The sequence below is a fragment of the Peromyscus leucopus genome, chromosome 5, assembly GCF_004664715.2.
Source record: "Peromyscus leucopus breed LL Stock chromosome 5, UCI_PerLeu_2.1, whole genome shotgun sequence".
Lineage (NCBI taxonomy): Eukaryota > Metazoa > Chordata > Mammalia > Rodentia > Cricetidae > Peromyscus > Peromyscus leucopus.
The window spans coordinates 56458207-56477792 of NC_051067.1; the positions used below are offsets into that span (position 1 = coordinate 56458207).

At 44.6% G+C, this 19586-nt stretch overlaps 1 protein-coding gene and 1 pseudogene across 1 annotated transcript; one reads left to right on the forward strand and one right to left on the reverse strand.

Annotated features, from left to right (window-relative positions):
* The first annotated feature begins 2857 nt into the window (after positions 1-2857).
* LOC119088111 lies at positions 2858-8536 on the forward strand. The gene is given in 5 exon segments (XM_037206463.1): positions 2858-4618; positions 4620-5436; positions 5439-5836; positions 5838-6190; positions 6192-8536. Coding segments are annotated over 5 exon segments (5208 nt in total). The 5' UTR covers positions 2858-2998; the 3' UTR covers positions 8212-8536.
* A 3151-nt stretch (positions 8537-11687) lies between these two features.
* Positions 11688-19586, reverse strand: part of LOC114707847 — a 74621-nt pseudogene continuing 66722 nt past the window's right edge.

A 19586-nucleotide genomic window follows, 5' to 3' on the forward strand; every position in this document is an offset into this window, starting at 1 on the left:
TTTTAGCCAACTAACTGTTTATTGTTTAAGTCCTGAATTTCAATGTCAAACTGTCTGAAAATGCTAACCACTCAGAGCTATGTGCCTGCTTTACACACCTCCCTAGCCTGAGAGAAACTGTGTGAGTTCTCATGGCACAGTCTCTTATTGTTTACTCAAGAAAGGCTTTGTGATCCTGAAAATGTAACTCATATTTTCCAGAGTTTTTATTATGGAGACAGAGATGGGTCTATGTAGGACAGAGATGTGCATGTAGGGCAGAAATGTGTGTGTAGAGGAGAGCGAATGAGTGAGACTGAGGAAATGAGAAAGTGAGTGAATGTGAATGATGTATTAATGTGTGAAGGAATATAACAGAGTAGAGAGAAAAAGTGTGCATAGGAGAGAGCTGTGTATGAGAGAGATGTGGGTAAATAGAAATGTGTGTGGAAAGAGATATAGCAATGTGAAAAGAGATATACCTGTGTGGAGACAAAGAGAATTTCAGAGACAATTTTTTTCAAGATGAAGTAAAAGAGAAAATCACCATCACAAAATGTGTGTTTCCTTATTTTCCCCCTTAGATAGAAAAGTCAAACCCTGAGATAGATAATTTTTTTTCTAAATCCCTGCTACTCTGTAGGCATTATTTTTGCGACCCTGGGTGCAGTTCTGGAGGCTGATCTTCCCGAGCTGTGTTAATAATTGTTTCAGGTGTTCTTGTTAATTTCATCAGCTTTTTCACATGATCCCTGGGCGAAATGAGCTGTGATCCATTCCTGGCCAATGCTGCATGAGAGAGGATCATGCTAGGACAATATCCAATATTATTTTGTAAGCACTGCTTTTAAAAAGTGGATTTTCTCCTGTTGGATATTGAACTACTGCTCCATAAAATTTGAAGTTACTATAGCTTTGTTCATCCAGACTGAACATGAGGTTAACAGACAGAAGTGCAGTAGGGATGGAAGAAGATAAGGATGCTCAATGAACAATATCCAGAGTGTGGTCTCTCACCAGACTTCTTGTGGAAGTTAATATTTTTGAGATACTTCAGCCAATATGATGTAGGCTTATAATGTAGAGATATCCTAACAACTCCAAGTGAAGGTAACAAATTCCTCCATGATGCACTTATCTCCCATTGCACTTTCCACACATCCAAAAACACCTAGAATTTCTGACATTTTGTGAATCCATAACGAGTAATACATAATGAGATTATAGGTTTCTGCGAATCTGAATGAAGACCAAAATATTGAGCAACAGGGGCTGGAGAGATGGCTCAAAAATTAAGAACAATTGCTTTACTTCCAGAGAGCCTAGGTTTCCTACCACCCACATGATGGGTCACAACCAACTGTAATTCCAGTTCTAACGGACTAATATTCTCTTATGACCTCCCTAAGCATCAGGAATGTATGTGATACACAGACATATAGGTAGACACACACATACACACACACACACACACACACACACACACACACACACACAAGATAAAAACATTTTTTTTAAATATATTGAGGGATAGTAAACAAGAATTAATATGGGCCGGGCAGTGGTGGCACACGCCTTTAATCCCAGCACTTGGGAGGCAGAGGCAGGCAGATCTCTGTGAGTTCGAGGCCAACCTGGGCTACAGAGAAAGATCCAGGAAAGGCGCAAAGCTACACAGAGAAACCCTGTCTCAAAAAACCAAAAAAAAAAAAAGAATTAATATGGAAAAGGCAATGGTATATTTTAAAGTTACTCAATTCTCTCCTAAAATGTTAAATATTAAATTGCTAAACAATTTTCTAAACATTGAAAAAAGATATTGGTAATCATTTTAATTATTTTTCAAATGCAAAAAAATATTTTCTATGGTACATAAAGATTCTGTGGGAAATAATTTGTAAAATTCCTAAAGAAAACACCATAAACCTAGACTTGCTATCTAATGTCAACTGCTATTTATGAGGTGAGGCTTTATGTGAGAATGGAAATATAAAGAAAATTGTTTGGAAATGACAAGCACAGATTTGGTATACTGTGTCCTATAAGATCAGTTGCTTTGAAAAAAAAAAAAAACTGGTAATGAAAGACCCCAGCATACTTGCTTAGCCTAACGCCATTTTGAGCAAGGCCTGAAAAGTACGGGGAAAGTTCAGTTAGAGGACATGGGCACAGGAACAAACAGGGTATCTGCAGTCGGCCACCTGGCCCCAGAACAGGGAACTAAAAGGTCAGAAAAACAACTTGTACACTAGATAAGAGCCAAGTCAGCAGGCATGTCGAGCTCGGGGAAAAACCACGAACTGTCCTGAGTTTGAACCTGGCCTCATATGAATCGTCCAATCAGAACCCTGTAAACCATGCTTCTCGCTTCTGTACCCGCCCTTCTGCTGCCCGACCCTATAAAAACCCTCCACTCCAGCCCATCGGCGCGCCAGTCTCTTGAGCCTCTTGAGTGACTGTGTCGCCCCGGGTACCCGTGTTCCTGAATAAAGCCTCTTGCTGTTTGCATCTGACTTATGGTCTCAGTGTGATCTCTGGGCGAGGGTCTCTCCAGAGGGAAGACTACCTTCAGGGGTCTTTCATTTGGGGGCTCGTCCGGGATCGGAGACCCCCCGCCTCGGGACCACCGACCCACTGTCAGGAGGTAAGTTGGCCGGCCACTGTCTGTCTGTATTGTCTCAGTCTGTTTACTTGTCTTTCGTTTTCGTCGGGCGTCCTAAGTCAGGTCTGAGTCAGTGGGGGCTGAAGGAGCTGACGAGCTCGGACTTCGCCCACCAAAACCCTGGAAGACGTTCCACGGGTATCTGAAGTCCCCTCTGGGGCACGGTTTTTCGGGGCCACCCCCGTATCAAAAGGATACGTGGTACTGGCAGGGGACGGAGAATTCAAACACTCCGCGTCCCCATCTGAGTTTTTGTTTTCGGTTTTACGCCGGAGACGCGCAGCGCGAAATTCTGTGGTCTGTCTTGTCTGTTTGTTTCTCGTTGTGTGTCTAACCTTTCTTTATTTAGAGACCACCATGGGACAGGCTGTCGCCACCCCACTGAGCCTAACCACGGACCACTGGTCCAATGTTAAGGCCCGAGGAAACAATGAAGGTGTCATCATCAGGAAGAACAAATGGATCACCCTCTGCGAGGCCGAATGGGTCATGATGAATGTCGGCTGGCCGCGAGAGGGATCTTTTAACCTCTCTCTTATTTCACAGGTGGAGGGCAAGGTTTTTGCCCCTAGCCCTTATGGGCATCCCGACCAGGTCCCGTATATCGCCATCTGGAGATCACTGGTCGAGAACCCATTTCCATGGGTTAAGCCTTTCCTTCCACAGCCCCCTCCAGTCTCTGGGCCTTCTGCGCCCCCCAACCCGGACTCCTCCCTTTACCCCGTGCTCCCTCACAAGGAGACTCCTAAGCCTCCAGTCCTTCCCCCAGACTCCCATACCCCCCTTATAGATCTCCTGATGGAGGACCCACCACCATATCAAGCCGGACCACCTGGAGAGCCGGCCGAAGCGGCCCCAGCCGCCGCCCCGGTGGCGGCGCCCCCGGCCGTGCCCGTGGCAGATCCGGAAGCCACCTCGACTCGCAGGACCCACGGGGCTGAAGAAGAGGACGCAGCCCCGTCCCCCATTGCTGGCCGCCTCCGCGGCCGCCGGGATGACCCCCCTAATGAGTCCAGGGCCTTCCCGCTCAGAGAGGGGCCGAATCATCAGTTGCAGTACTGGCCCTTTTCAGCCTCAGACCTCTATAATTGGAAACAACATAATCCCCCTTTCTCCAGGGATCCTGTTGCCTTGACCGGCCTAATTGAGTCCATCCTAGTGACTCACAGGCCAACGTGGGACGACTGTCAGCAGCTCCTGCAGACCCTCTTAACAGTAGAGGAGAAGCAGAGAGTTTTCCTGGAGGCCCGGAAGCAGGTTCCAGGCGATGACGGGAGGCCAACCCAACTCCCAAATATCATCAATGCAGCTTTTCCCTTGACCCGCCCAGACTGGGACTTCAATACACCTGAAGGTAGGGAGCATCTACGTCTCTATCGCCAGTTGCTCTTAGCGGGTCTCCGAGCGGCCGCCAGAAGGCCTACCAATTTGGCTCAGGTAAGGAATGTGATACAGGGAAAGGAAGAAACACCCGCTGCATTTTTAGAGAGGCTGAAGGAGGCTTATAGGATGTACACTCCGTATGATCCAGAGGACCCAGGGCAAGCACCAGGTGTCATCCTGTCATTTATCTATCAGTCTAGCTCAGATATCAGAACCAAATTGCAGCGGTTGGAAGGTTTACAGGCGCTAGGTTTGCCAGACTTATTGAAGGAAGCAGAGAAAGTGTTCAATAAGAGAGAAACTCCTGAGGAGCGTGAGGAAAGGAGATGGCAGAAACAAGAGGAAAGGGACAAGAAACAGCATAGGGAGATGAAAAAGGTTTTGGCCGCCGTTGTGTCTCAGGGACAGCGGAGAGAGGGAGATAGGTCGGGAGAGCGAAGGAGGCCACCCCTTGATAAAGATCAATGTGCTTACTGCAAGGAGAAGGGACACTGGGCCCGAGAGTGCCCCAAGAAACCACAAGGACCCCGCTGGCCCAAGCCCAAGACCGTGGACCTCCTTAGTCTGGAGGACTAGGGGAGTCGAGGCCAGGAGCCCCCCCCCCGAGCCTAGGATAACCCTCAAGATCGGGGGGCAGCCCGTGACCTTCCTGGTTGATACTGGTGCCGAACATTCAGTCCTAACCCATGCCGGAGTGCCTCTTAGCCGGCATTCTGCACTGGTGCAGGCGGCAACTGGAAACAAGAGGTATTATTGGACTGCCGAGAGAAAAGTCCAACTGGCATCAGGGCAAGTAACTCACTCCTTTCTGCATATACCTGAATGCCCCCATCAGCTGTTAGGACGGGACCTATTAACCAAATTGAAGGCACAAATCTATTTTGATGAGAAGGGATCGAGGGTCATGGGTCCTAAAGGAGACCCTCTACAAATCCTTGCCCTCAGTTTAGAGGAAGAATACCGTTTGTTTGAACCAGAACCCCCGGAGAAATCACCTGAGGAGCTACAGAACTGGCTGAGAGAGTTTCCTCAGGCCTGGGCAGAGACTGGGGGCTTGGGGCTGGCACACGATCAGCCACCACTGGTGATCTCACTAAAGGCTTCCGCGACTCCCGTTTCAATCAGACAATACCCAATGTCACGGGAAGCTCATGAGGGGATCAAGCCCCATATTCGAAGGCTCCTGGACCAAGGGGTGCTAAAGCCCTGCCAGTCCCCTTGGAACACCCCTCTCTTGCCTGTTAAGAAACCGGGGACAGGGGACTACAGGCCGGTCCAGGACTTGAGAGAGGTCAATAAGCGGGTGGAGGACATACACCCCACGGTGCCCAACCCCTATAACCTTCTGAGCACCCTCCCACCGACCCACGTCTGGTACACTGTGCTAGACCTGAAGGATGCCTTCTTTTGTTTAAGTTGCACCCTCAAAGTCAAATGCTATTCGCTTTTGAATGGAGGGACCCAGAAAGAGGGCTCTTGGGACAATTAACCTGGACCCGGCTCCCTCAGGGCTTCAAAAATAGCCCAACCCTCTTTGATGAGGCCCTACATGCAGATCTGGCCGGATTCCGGGTCGAACACCCAACCCTGACTCTGCTCCAGTACGTGGATGATCTACTCCTGGCGGCCAGGAGTCGAACCGAGTGCCTGGAGGGCACTCAAGCCTTACTGGCCAGACTTGGACAAAAGGGCTATAGAGCCTCAGCCAAAAAGGCTCAAGTATGCCGAGACAAGGTTACCTACCTGGTCTACACCCTGAGCGGGGGGCAAAGATGGTTAACAGGAGCAAGGAAGGAGACGATAATCTCCATTCCCCCCTCCTCGGAAGCCCCGCCAAGTTCGAGAGTTCCTGGGTACGGCTGGGTACTGCCGCCTTTGGATTCCTGGCTTTGCCGAACTGGCAGCCCCATTATACCCCCTCACTAAACCAGGGGCCATGTTCCAATGGGAGGAGAAGCATCAGAAAGCGTTCCAACAGATCAAGAAGGCCTTACTCGAGGCCCCGGGTCTGGGTCTGCCAGATCTAACCAAGCCCTTTGAGCTGTTTGTGGATGAGAACTCAGGTTTTGCCAAAGGGGTACTGGTGCAAAGACTGGGACCTTGGAGGAGACCTGTAGCATACTTGTCCAAGAAATTGGACCCAGTGGCTACAGGATGGCCACCATGTGGTGGCAGCCATTGCCGTATTACTCAAGGATGCCGGGAAGCTGACTCTGGGACAGCCGTTGACTGTGCTGGCCTCCCATGCAGTGGAGGCCTTGGTCCGACAACCACCGGACAGATGGCTTTCTAACGCCAGAATGACTTACTATCAGGCCTTACTACTGGACTCAGACCGGGTAAATTTTGGGCCGACAGTTTCCCTTAACCCTGCTACCTTGCTGCCACTGCCTAGCCCCTCCGAGGAGCATGACTGCCTCCAGATTCTAGCCGAAGCACATGGCACCCGCCCTGATCTGACAGATCAGCCGCTTAAGGATCCAGACGCTGTCTGGTACACAGATGGGAGCAGTTTCCTGGAGGAGGGGGAACGCAGAGCCGGAGCAGCTATAACCACCCAATTGGAAGTGGTATGGGCATCGTCACTCCCGCCCGGGACATCGGCCCAGCGCGCAGAACTGATTGTGCTCACCCAAGCTCTCCGGATGGCAGAAGGTAAGAAGCTCACAGTTTATACTGACAGCAGATATGCCTTCACCACTGCCCATGTCCACGGGGAAATCTACAGACGGAGAGGCCTGCTGACGTCCTCGGGTAAGGAAATAAAAAACAAAAAAGAGATCCTAGACCTCCTAAAGGCCCTGTTCCTCCCGCTCCAACTCAGTATTGTCCACTGCCCAGGGCATCAAAAGGATGACTCTGTGGTAGCCAGAGGGAATCGGCTGGCGGATCTGACTGCCCGAACAGTGGCTTCCCAGCCAGCAGGGAGCAGCCAGTTGATGGCCATACAAGAACCACAGCCTGAGAGAGACCCCGTGCCCTATAGCCCAGAAGACCATGAACTAGCAAAGAAAATGGGGGCGGACTGGGAACAAGGAAGACAAGCATATATACTAGGGGACCGGATGGTCATGCCAACCTCCCATACCCGATATATGCTGAGATTCCTCCATGCATTGACCCATTTGAGCAAAAACAAGATGAAGACCCTATTGGACAGAGAAAACACCTGGGCAGTGCTGCTGAACCAGGATCAGGTACTCCAGCAGGTAACTTCTACCTGCCCAGCCTGTGCTCAAGTCAACGCAGGAAAGGTTCATCTAAACAAGGGGGCCCGCCAAAGAGGCCATCGTCCTGGTGTTCATTGGGAAATAGACTTTACAGAAGTAAAACCCGGACTCTACGGGTACCAGTACCTCCTGGTCTTCGTGGACACTTTTTCCTAATGGATCGAGGCATTTCCAACCAAGAATGAGATGGCTAACGTGGTAACAAAGAAACTGTTGGAAGAAATCTTCCCCAGGTATGGGATGCCTCAAATATTGGGGTCGGATAACGGGCCTGCCTTCGTCTCTCAGGTAAGTCAGAAGGTGGCCAAACTATTGGGGGTTGATTGGAAACTCCATTGTGCATACCGCCCCCAGAGCTCAGGACAGGTAGAACGAGCTAATAGAACAATCAAGGAGACTTTAACCAAATTAACACTTGCAACTGGCACTAGAGATTGGGTGCTCCTACTTCCCTTGGCTCTCTACCGAGCCCGAAATACTCCTGGCCCACACGGCCTAACCCCTTTTGAGATCATGTATGGGGCCCCACCTCCTGTTGTAAACTTTCTCCATCCTGATATTTCATCTTTTGCCACCACCCCTACTTTAGAGGCACATCTTCAAGCCCTCCAACTGGTGCAGAGGGAGATCTGGAAGCCCCTGGCCAAGGCTTATCAGGAGCAGCTAGACAAGCCGGTGGTGCCCCACCCCTTCCAGATCGGGGACTCCGTTTGGGTCCGACGACACCAGACCAAGAATCTGGAACCACGGTGGAAGGGGCCCTACACTGTCTTGCTGACAACCCCCACTGCACTCAAGGTCGACGGGATTGCTGCATGGATCCACGCCTCTCATGTGAAGGCTGCCAGGGAACCCGACCCAGCAGGATCCAGAAAGTCAACATGGACAGTGCGCCGCACACGAAACCCCCTAAAAATAAGGTTGGCCCGCGGCTCCTCTTCCTCCCCCTCCTCTTAATCTCTGCCTACCCCCAGGGGACTAGGGCGGCAGAGAGCCCGCACCTAGTTAAGAGGCTCACTTGGCAGGTCATCTCACAAACTGGGGAGACTGTCTGGCAAACGACCGCCCTTCACACCCCCTTTACATGGTGGCCTAACTTGCATCCAGATCTCTGCTGACTAGCAGCAGGGTCAGAGGACTGGGACATCCCTACCACTGACCCCATGAACCCCAGAGCACCAGACGTCTGTCAGGATGGTGAGGGAACTTGCAAATGTAGTGACGGGAGATACGGATGTGGTCACCCTGAAACCAGGGCAGCCCTGTCACAACTATCCTTCTACGTCTGCGCCCGGGATGGTAGGGACAGAAAGATGATTAGACAATGTGGGGGTTATGAAAGTTACTTCTGTAAAGCATGGGGATGTGAAACAACTGGTAATACCTATTGGAAGCCTTCATCCACTTGGGACCTCATTAGGGTAAAAAGGACTACCCAAGGAGAAAGCCACTCATGGCGTCCCCTTACCCAAGGACGTTGTTGGGGAACTGTCACGTCAGGAAGAGATAACATTTACTGGAAGTGGGGGGGCCCTGTGTAAATTTCACCTGCAACCCCCTGAATATATCTTTTACTCAGAAGGGAAGGGAGATAACACAAGACTGGATCAAAGGTAAAACATGGGGACTTAGACTTTACATGACGGGACGGGACCAGGGAGTCGTGTTTACGATTAAGCTTAAAATCACGGAGCCCTCCGCCTTTATAGGTCCCAACCAGGTTCTCTCTGACCAAAAGCGCCCCTCTTTACCCGCTCTGGCACCCCCGAGGGCTACCCCCCGACCCAATTCGGCCATTCGCCCAAGCACGGCTCCGAATGCTACTGTAACCCCAGTCACCCTCCAGCCACCCAGGCCCGGTACGGGAGACCGGCTATTGAATCTTATAGAGGGCGCTTACTCAGCCCTCAATGTTACCAACCCAAATCGGACTCAGGAGTGCTGGTTATGCCTAGTCTCCACACCTCCCTATTATGAGGGGGTGGCCGTACTCGGAAGCTTCACCAATTCTTCTTCACCCCCGTCAGGATGTGCCTCGACACCTCAGCATAAGCTCACAATCTCCGAGGTGTCAGGACAAGGACTATGTCTGGGGACAGTACCCTACACCCACCAACACCTGTGTAATCGCACCCAGGCACTTGTTCCAGGACCCCACTATCTCGTGGCTCCCAACGGGACTTACTGGGCCTGTAGCACTGGACTTACACCATGCCTCTCCCCCTCAATACTAGCCAACACGGCCGATTATTGTGTGCTCATAGAACTGTACCCCAAGATAGTCTACCATGCACCTGAAGATATCTATGCCCAATATGAAACAGGGGTCCCCCGTATAAAAAGAGAGCCAGTCTCGCTAACCCTGGCCCTGATACTAGGTGGATTAACTATGGGAGGAGTCGCCGCCGGAATAGGCACAGGTACCACTGCCCTCATGGAAACCAACCAGTTCAGACAACTCCAGGTTGCCATGCATACCGATATCCAGGCACTGGAGGAATCCGTGAGTGCCTTGGAAAAGTCACTCACCTCCCTGTCTGAGGTAGTTCTGCAGAACTGGAGAGGATTAGACCTCCTCTTCCTGCAGGAGAGGGTGTTATGTGCCGCCCTTAAAGAAGAATGTTGCTTCTATGCGGATCATACTGGGGTGGTGAGAGATAGCATGGCTAAATTAAGAAAGAGATTAGAACAAAGACAAAAACTCTTTGAAGAACAGCAGGGATGGTTTGAAGGATGGTTCGGAAGGTCCCCCTGGCTCACCACCCTCATCTCCACCCTTATAGGACCCCTTCTGATTTTATTGCTCCTTCTGACGCTCGGGCCCTGTATCCTAAACAGACTTGTCCAATTTATCAGGGAACGCGTTTCTACTATTCAGACCTTGGTATTGACCCAACAATACCAACGACTCAACCAGGAGGAAATGGAGCCACATCCCTATTCTTCCCCATGAATGGAGGATTCCATTCCCTGAGATAAGAAAATGGGGGAATGAAAGACCCCAGCATACTTGCTTAGCCTAACGCCATTTTGAGCAAGGCCTGAAAAGTACGGGGAAAGTTCAGTTAGAGGACATGGGCACAGGAACAAACAGGGTATCTGCAGTCGGCCACCTGGCCCCAGAACAGGGAACTAAAAGGTCAGAAAAACAACTTGTACACTAGATAAGAGCCAAGTCAGCAGGCGTGTCGAGCTCGGGGAAAAACCACGAACTGTCCTGAATTTGAACCTGGCCTCATATGAATCGTCCAATCAGAACCCTTTAAACCATGCTTCTCGCTTCTGTACCCGCCCTTCTGCTGCCCGACCCTATAAAAACCCTCCACTCCAGCCCATCGGCGCGCCAGTCTCTTGAGCCTCTTGAGTGACTGTGTCGCCCCGGGTACCCGTGTTCCTGAATAAAGCCTCTTGCTGTTTGCATCTGACTTATGGTCTCGGTGTGATCTCTGGGCGAGGGTCTCTCCAGAGGGAAGACTACCTTCGGGGGTCTTTCAGTAACTGTTGAGGCCACCTATATATCAAGACCACATGCTTCCAGGCAGGCAGATCTTCTCAGTGTGAGATGTAAAACTACCTATTTTGGGGATCCTGTTGTTACTAACAGTTGCATCTTTACTTGGTTTCTGTAAACAGCTGACTGCTTACCAGAGCTTACTAGACAGTTAGCCTAGGTTACATGGTTTTTCTGATGTTTCCATGGGGAAAATTTAAAGCTTCCTAGTCCAACATTGTGTTGACATCTTTACACACTAAATTTCAGGGATTTGTAGATCACATTCCATCAATGCATCACAATTCTTGTATTTTTAAATTCATTAAAATTGAAGTTGGTTCTGTTTTTTATGTCTTTACAAAAATATTGCTAGAAATAACTTTCTGATATATCCTTGGATTAAATTAATGAAAATCTCCTTTTGTTTGTGAGATGTAATTATCTTCAAAAAAAGAAAAGATAAGAAAAAAGTTAGGGGAAAAAATCAACCTTGGCATCATTTCTAGGTAGAGCTATGATCAACTCCCTCCTCCTGATGTCCCCCATCCTGACTTTGAATGGTCCTATTAGGCTGGTTCTCGTGTCACCTTTTTAGTCTAACATTTTCAGGAATGCCTCACTCTCCAATTCCAAGAATCTAATGCTAAGCAGCTAGAGAGAGCCTGGGAACTGTTGGTCAACCTTTCCATGTGTGTCTCACCTTCCAGACTGAAAATCACAGGCTGTGTGCCATGTTTTCTTGTTGACTCATGGCTAGAGGACCACTGACTCATAAACAACTACTAACAGCCATTCCCTGGTCTGAAAATACCACCTACCTCACTTTTGAAATATTTATAAAATGGAAATCAACATCTCCAAACACCACCCACAGACTTCCACCAAAACCAGTTTTGTGTTATAATGATTCATTAAAAAAAATAAAATAAAATAAAGTATCTTTTGAGGAGAACATGTTATATTTATTTTGAAGCATCATGAAAATTAAATCCCCTTTTTTCAAGACTGTTAGCCGGAGTTTCAGCTGAATGTGAGAGTTGCTAAGCAGCCTAGATTGACTGAAACGAGGCATCCACCAAACAGCATCTGAGTCAAATCACCAACATCACTGTCCACACACCATAACTTCAGTCAGAGTCATAGTCCTGACTAGGTCTCCATGTTAATATTCCTCAAAATATGGATATTCAGGGTGTTCCACAAAACTAAAATAGGAAATAAAAACAAACGTGAACTGTATGATCCACTTTTGCTGTGTAAAGACTTGACATCTAGGAAGTCACCATCGAGGTGAGAATAATTTGTTTTATTCCCTAACATGTTGCAGAAGATGATATTCTTACAGTCACTTACAAACATTTATTAGAAATTTTTTAAAAATATTATTTATTTATACAATTTTTCCAGTTATGTCCCTTTGCCTAGAATAGAACATACAAAGACCAGTGTCAATAAATATTCCTCTCCCTTAGCTTCATCTATGCACCAATCAAAGAAAGAAGAGCCAAAAATCCTTCTGAACTTCAGTCTCCAAAGAAAGGAGAAAAGTATAAGTCACTTTAGTTCAAGGTAACTCTAGACATTGATCAACATGAACATGTCATAATATGCCTTAAATTATGATTTATGCCTACTACTTTCACTTCCATTTAATTATTAGTAGTCCATTTATTATTCACTCACTGCCCATTATACACAAATTAATGTATTAGACTCAGTTAGGAAGAATGGCATCAACAAGATGGGCATCCATGTCCAAGGAGCTAACTGTATAATATGTAGACCTCTATATATAAATAACAATCCAAAATATGCATTGATAAAAATCATTAATTGTTAAAGTGTGACAAGAATGATTCATTACTTACAACAATGGCTCACTCACTGAGCTAGATCTCTCCTCTGCCTTCATTCTGCTCTCTGCTAAAAAAAATCTTACTAATGATAACACATATACCAATTTTACATGGTATTGTAGATTTTCTAATTCTCCTTCAAACATTATCATATTTATTTCTGTGAGAATTAAAATTCCAAGAAGCAGAAGATGTAGATATATAGATGATAGACAATTGCATATGTACATATATATATATGAGAGAGAGAGAGAGAGATGCAGTCTTTGTTTGCAATTTATAACCTGTTTCCAGTATGAAATTCTGTTACCACAGATCATGAAGGGAACCTAAAGATCTTTGGGTAGCTATTAATGCTCCTATGCAATAGTGCTTTTTCCTGAAGGTTCTTTTCTTAGTTTTGAACATGATTTTCAAAACCTTCTCTGTGTTTTGCAATGACATATCCATATTTTCAAATCTCAGAAACAAATGTTGTATTAACTATTTTCCAAGGGAAACTATAAGGATAAATAAGGCACTTGGTTTCGAACAAGGGAGAGACTTGGACCTGAAACTAATTAAGGTGAGGTGTTTATCAACATTACTTACATCTCAGCTGCAAGATATCGAAAATTTTTGTTCAGGCCATCTAGGGTTTTCATATCCTCTGGAGACAACTGGAATTCAAAAACCTTTCAGGAAAACAAAAGGTTTTGGCATTTGAATGAATCAGACTTTATGTCTCAAAGGCAATGTGAATAGTATATATGTTTCTAAAAAAGTGAACAGTGTTTACCAAAACATCCATGGTTAATAAATATTAAGTAAAAATGAAAGAAAACTGCTTTTGAGATATATTAAAATTGCAGTACCACAGATGAGAAAATACAGACAGACAAACAAACAAAACATTTAACATCATCCAAATACAATAGCATCACCTACATATTTTCCAAGAAATCTAGAGCAAATTTTTGAAATACATCACACAAAACAGTGATTTGCATGGAAAGTACATTTTGTAATAAATCAATGAATAATTAAAATGTAAACAATTGCTCATTCAATATTATGTAAGTCAAGATGTATCCAAATTCTAATTATATCATGTTCATGTAGGACAAAAGAGCTGGCTTTCAAAAGGATCTTCTTATTTAAATTTGAGACATTTTAACTTCAAAATGATTTTCACTAATTGTTCACATCTTAAAACATATGCAGTGGTAAGTCCCTTGGTGCCTTAAAAATACGGAGACAGAGCCGGGCGGTGGTGGCACACGCCTTTAATCCCAGCACTCGGGAGGCAGAGACAGGTGGATCTCTGTGAGTTCGAGGCCAGCCTGGGCTACCAAGTGAGTTCCAGGAAAGGCGCAAAGCTAGCTACACAGAGAAATCCTGTCTCAAAAAAAAAAAAAATACAGAGACAGAGGAGGATGGAGGGAAGGACAAGGAAATTTGTCAACAGTGTAACAACTTATAAATCTAGTAAGACACATAATTAGGGTAGTGGGAGAGAATAAATAAAACAATGAACAGAGAAAAGAACTCATAAATGTAATTATTCTGAATAAGTCATTTAAATTTACATATATTTTCTCTGGATCCATGCTTTACAATATATAAAAACTACAATTTAGAGAACAGTTTAGGGGAAATAACAAAAAGCCTTGGTAAAATAATGAAGGAGACTCTTCCTGACAAGTGAAAAGATGTGATGCTCAATCATATAGTAAGTGTGAAGACTGTAGTAGGTGCCCTTTTTTCGAGAAGTAATAAAAAGAGAATGAAAACAAGCAAAATTCGGGAGAAGGCAATTCAGCAAACTCTTCTGAATGTGCGTAACAATCACTATTGAGACTATGTAAATGCAGAAAACTCATAATCCATATTTCCTTTTGTTTGAAAATGTAGAACACCTTATAATTACCTACCTAGAATTATAAATTCTTACACTTTTATACTTCTACCCTTTAACCACCAGTGTTCATTTATGTGTGTGTATGTATATGGATATCATTGTCAAATGACCATATATAGACCATATCACATCACATATAATTATAGATGATAAATATTACATATACTTACAAGATTTACCTTATATATTTATCAAATGGTATATATTTATCAAGTATATAATTCATACCTAAATTCCACACATCATCAGTCTCTCATTCCTGTACAATTCTGCACACATCTGCAGGTATTTATTACAAAATCTGGGCTTATTCTCCTTCTCCAGCAGTATTTCTAGGAACATCAGCAATACTTACCTAAAACAGTGAGGCAGTTGTAGCTGTCTGCCAGGCTTAAGTATCAGAAAGGCATCTGATTCAATTGCTGGTCCAGTTTTAATATCATTTTTTTAAATTAAATGTCTTCATTTACTTTACATCCCAACTGCAGTTTCCTCTCCCTCCACTCCTCCTATCCCTTCCCCCAACCTCACCTCTGCAGCCCTCTGCACCCCACCTCTGTTTCTGTTCAGAAAGGGGCAAGACTCCCATGGCTGTCAACAAAGCATAGCATATTAAGTTGACATAGGACTAGGCTCCTCCTCTTGTATTGAGGCTGGGCAAGGCTATATACTCACTTATAAGTAGATACTAGCTATATAAAGTAAAGGATAACCATGTTATAATCCACAGACCCAGAGAAGCAATGAACCAAGGAAGGGTCCAAGGAGGATGCATGGATCTCCTGGGGAAGAGGAAGTAGAAGAGATCTCATGAGTGGACTGGAGGTGGGTAAAGATGGGAACATGAAGAATCTGGTTCAGGATGAATGGAGGAGAGTGTTGAAAGAAATGACTGGAGAGGGGGGTGTTTTTGGCATCAGTCAGAAACCTGGTGCAAGGGAAACTCCCAGGAATCTACAAGGATGACCCTAGCTAGCTAAGACTTCTAGCAACAATGGATACTTAGATTGAACTGGCCATCTCCTGTGACTGGGGGTGGGGAAAGGCTTCCAGTGGAGGGATTCGGATCCTCGCCCAGCCACACAACCTTGGACCTACTGTCTGTCCTGCCTATGGGAGGTATAGAGGGGAGGGAAGAAAGAGTGACACAGAGATTGTAGGAACAGCCAACCAATGAATGGTCCAGCCTCAGACCCACACCACAAGAATGAGCCCACCCCTGACACTGTCTGCAGCTTCAAGACCCAGAGCCTGGATAGCTCAGAGACCTAGGATAGAATCAAACATGATTGGGGAAAAAATGTGAAGGTAATGATTCCTAATGATATTCTGCTATACTCATAGTTTAGTGACTACCATAATTGTTATAAGAGAGCCCTCATGCAGTAACTGGTGGAGACAGATGCAGAGACCTATAGCCAAACACTGGGCTAAGCTCAGGGAATCTTGTAGAAGAGAGGGAGGGAGGATTGTATGAGCCAGAGGTGTCAAGAACATCACATGGGAACACAAAGAAACAAGTAACCTGGACTTGTAGGAGCTCACAGAGTCTGGACAAACAGCCAGAAAGCCTGCATGGAACCAACTGAGGTCCTCCACACACGTGTGACTGTTGTGTAGCTTGGTCTACTTGTGGGACTCCTAGCTGTGGGAGCTATAATGGTATTTTATTTGTACTGAAATGTGATTTTTAATTGTATATTAATAAATAAAGTTGCCTGGGGTTCAGAGCTATTAGAGCCATAGCAAGAGTGTGGCGGGGTAGTGCACACCTTTAATCCCAGCACTTGGTAGGCAGAGCTAGGTAGATCTCTGTGTGTTCAAGGATAAGGCCAGCATTGGAGACACACACCTTTAATCTCAATAACAACCATAGAAGACCTGGAAGTCTCTACAGACAGGCAGTGACGAGGCAGTCATGTGTTTGGGTTTACAACCAATGAGAAGGCAGAACAGAAAGACTATATAAAGACAAACACACAGAAAGTAGCTCTCTTTTGGAGAGATCTCTTGGCTAAAGAGGTTAGCTGCAGCAGGCGGGTAAGGCTTTTAGCTCTGATCTCTTGGCTTTCTTCTTTGCATTGGTTCTGTGTTTCTTATTTAATAAGTCGGTTGGTTACATCTACAGGGAGCAAGGGCTGTGTCCAATGCGTTGGCTGTCTTTTGGGGAGCAATCCACACTCTTTTTTTTTTTTAAGTTTGTAATTAAGTGTTTATTTAGAACTTGTTTTAGAAGGAAATCTTTGCATACACACACACACACACACACACACACACACACATATATATATACAAAGATAAAAAACATGTAGAACACTAAATTGTGTAGCTTAATAAAATCTTTATCTTATGACTAATGAATATTGCTTATATAAACAATTAGCATTTTAAGATCTTTATGGAATAGTTAGTAGAATCAAAGACATCACTCTAATAGATTTTAAGATGTTCAGAATACCCAGGTATGTTGTATCAGGTCTTTTTTTTTTTCTTTTCTTTTTTTTTTTTTAATTTTTTGAGACAGGGTTTCTCTGTGTAGCTTTGCACCTTTCCTGGAACTCACTTGGTAGCCCAGGCTCGCCTCGAACTCACAGAGATCCACCTGGCTCTGCTGGGATTAAAGGCGTCTGAACTCCACTTAAGTGCTGAACACTGAGTGATTTTTATTTTAACTCAATCTCTCAACAAAATGTCCCATGCTTCTTCATTATTCGCAGTTCAAGGAGAAGATCACTTTCCCCTGGCATCAAATTCTGCCTACTGGACTAACTTTAAATTTATACATTCGCCAACAGTGGGGTAATAAATTATATCCCCATTCTCACAAACACTTTAATAGCCCAAGGTTAAATTTATAATCTCCTCCATCTTTTGAAGCAATGATACTGCTCTCAGAATCTTCTTTTCCACAAAATGAAAATCACTTCTACAGAGGGCAAATGGACAGATGTCAGCAGTACAGAGTGAGGAAAAGCATGAGAAATGAGGAGGGAATGAGAATCCTTACCTGATTGCAGACAGGCTTGTACTTAAGTCCTGGCTTATTCAGGATTCTCTCTAACTGCTTGTGGTTAAAGTTGGACACCCCAATAGACTTGACCAATCCTGCATCCTTACACTTCTCCAATGCCTGGTGATGAGAAAGAGGTTGTGAAGGGCCATACTTGCAATTGGCTACATCAATATAAAGAGAAGATGGAATAGTTAAAAAAAATTATCTAGAGTGAGACATACAGTTCAGCATTGGGACACTTGCTAGTATGTACAAGACCCTAAGTTTGTTTACAGACACTAAAAAAAGGTAGGGAGGGGTGTATTGCCCAGGTGATCACTGGACTTAAATATGAAGAAGTCAAGAATGGTGATATTAAGAATAAGATGCCAGGCAAAGATATATTTCTATGACATCACTAGAAAATTGAGGATGCTATTAGATAAGGTGGCAAAATAACACATATTCCTTATTATTCTGAGTACTTCTTCATTTTCCATCCCTTACATTTTAGTAGTGCATTTCTCCCCTTCTACTCCAGCAACTATGTATGCATGTAAATGAATTTCTATACTGAATGGAAAATGAGCTGGCTCTTCCTCCTTCTGCTTGCTCTATTGTCTTTTTGAAAGGCACTCACCTCCCACGTGACACAGAAATCCACTGTGTCCAGTAGTACTTTCCCTTGGTCATCTTTTGGAAAATCATCATCCCCTGGCTGGAAGAGAAATGTTTGTTAAATAAATCTCACAAAAACCTTTGTGTCGCCTATAGTAAGGCTTTTAAAAATGTCTTAGAGGAGCTGGAGATATAGCTCAGTGATTAAGCACTGGCTTCTCTTTCAGCGGACCTGGGTTCAATTCACAGCACCTACAGTATGGGTCACATCTATTTGTAAATACATTACATGGGCAATGCCCTCTTCGGGCCTCCAATGACAATAGTGCACAGACATACACACAAGCCAACACCCATACATATTAAACAAATATTTTTAAAAATTTTTAAAGACTATCATGAAATAAGACAATAAACAGCCATAAAGTAGTGATCCATCATCCTATGCACTGTGTTTGCAAAGTGATACACATGTAGAGTTGTACAAATTACCTTTAGCAGTTCAGTTTTGCTGTATTTTCTTATGTTAATTATATAAGTAATTAAATATTTTCTTTCTTATAATAATTTTATTTTTAAAATTGTAAGTACAACATTTTTCTCCTTCCCTTTCCTCCCTCCAAAACCTCCCATGTATGCCTTTGCTGTCTCTCAAATTTATGCCCTCTCTTTCTTTAATTGTTGTTAATTAAACACACACAAATATATATAATTCTTGCACCTAAATAATATTTTCAAACAACAAAATGAGACCTGCTAATTGACCTGTGTTCTTTTATCTACTCTTTCTTTTGGAAAAAAAAGAAAATGTTTCCTATTCACAGGGAAGCCCAGTCAATGCATGACCTTGACCTCCACCAAGAATTTATATGAATCTAGTCCCAGTATAAATAATAAGTATGAATACATGTGGGCCCAAGGGCAGGCATGAGAGCCAAGGATAGCCAATCAGGACTGAGTGCAAGATTGATTATGATACAAAAGATGCAGGGAAGCCATAAAGTGTCAATGACCTTGAAGTTGATACTTTCTTGGGCCTCTATTACCAATAAGAGAGAAAATAGGGGCAAGACCCAAGCAAACACCTAGTAATACAAATAAATATGAAAGATGTGTACATACAAGATTTTCTGGAAGTCACTTCTACTCTGAGATTCTGACAATTTCTTGGACACCTCATTTCATAATCCAGTAAACTCTCTGTGGGACCTACTAAGAAGTTTAATAACATAAACTAACTTTATATGAAATTATAATGGAAACTTGTCTCAACCATCCATAAAAATTATTTCCATGCCCCCATGCAAAAATATGTACATTTGACAATACAAATCACCTACCACCATCGGCACTGGGAAATGCATAAGGTAAAGATCAACATAGTCCAGTTGAAGTCTTTTCAGTGATTTTTCCAAACTAGGCTGGACCAGCTCTGGCCGAAAGCAAGTGCACCAAAGCTACAGAAGTTGAAAA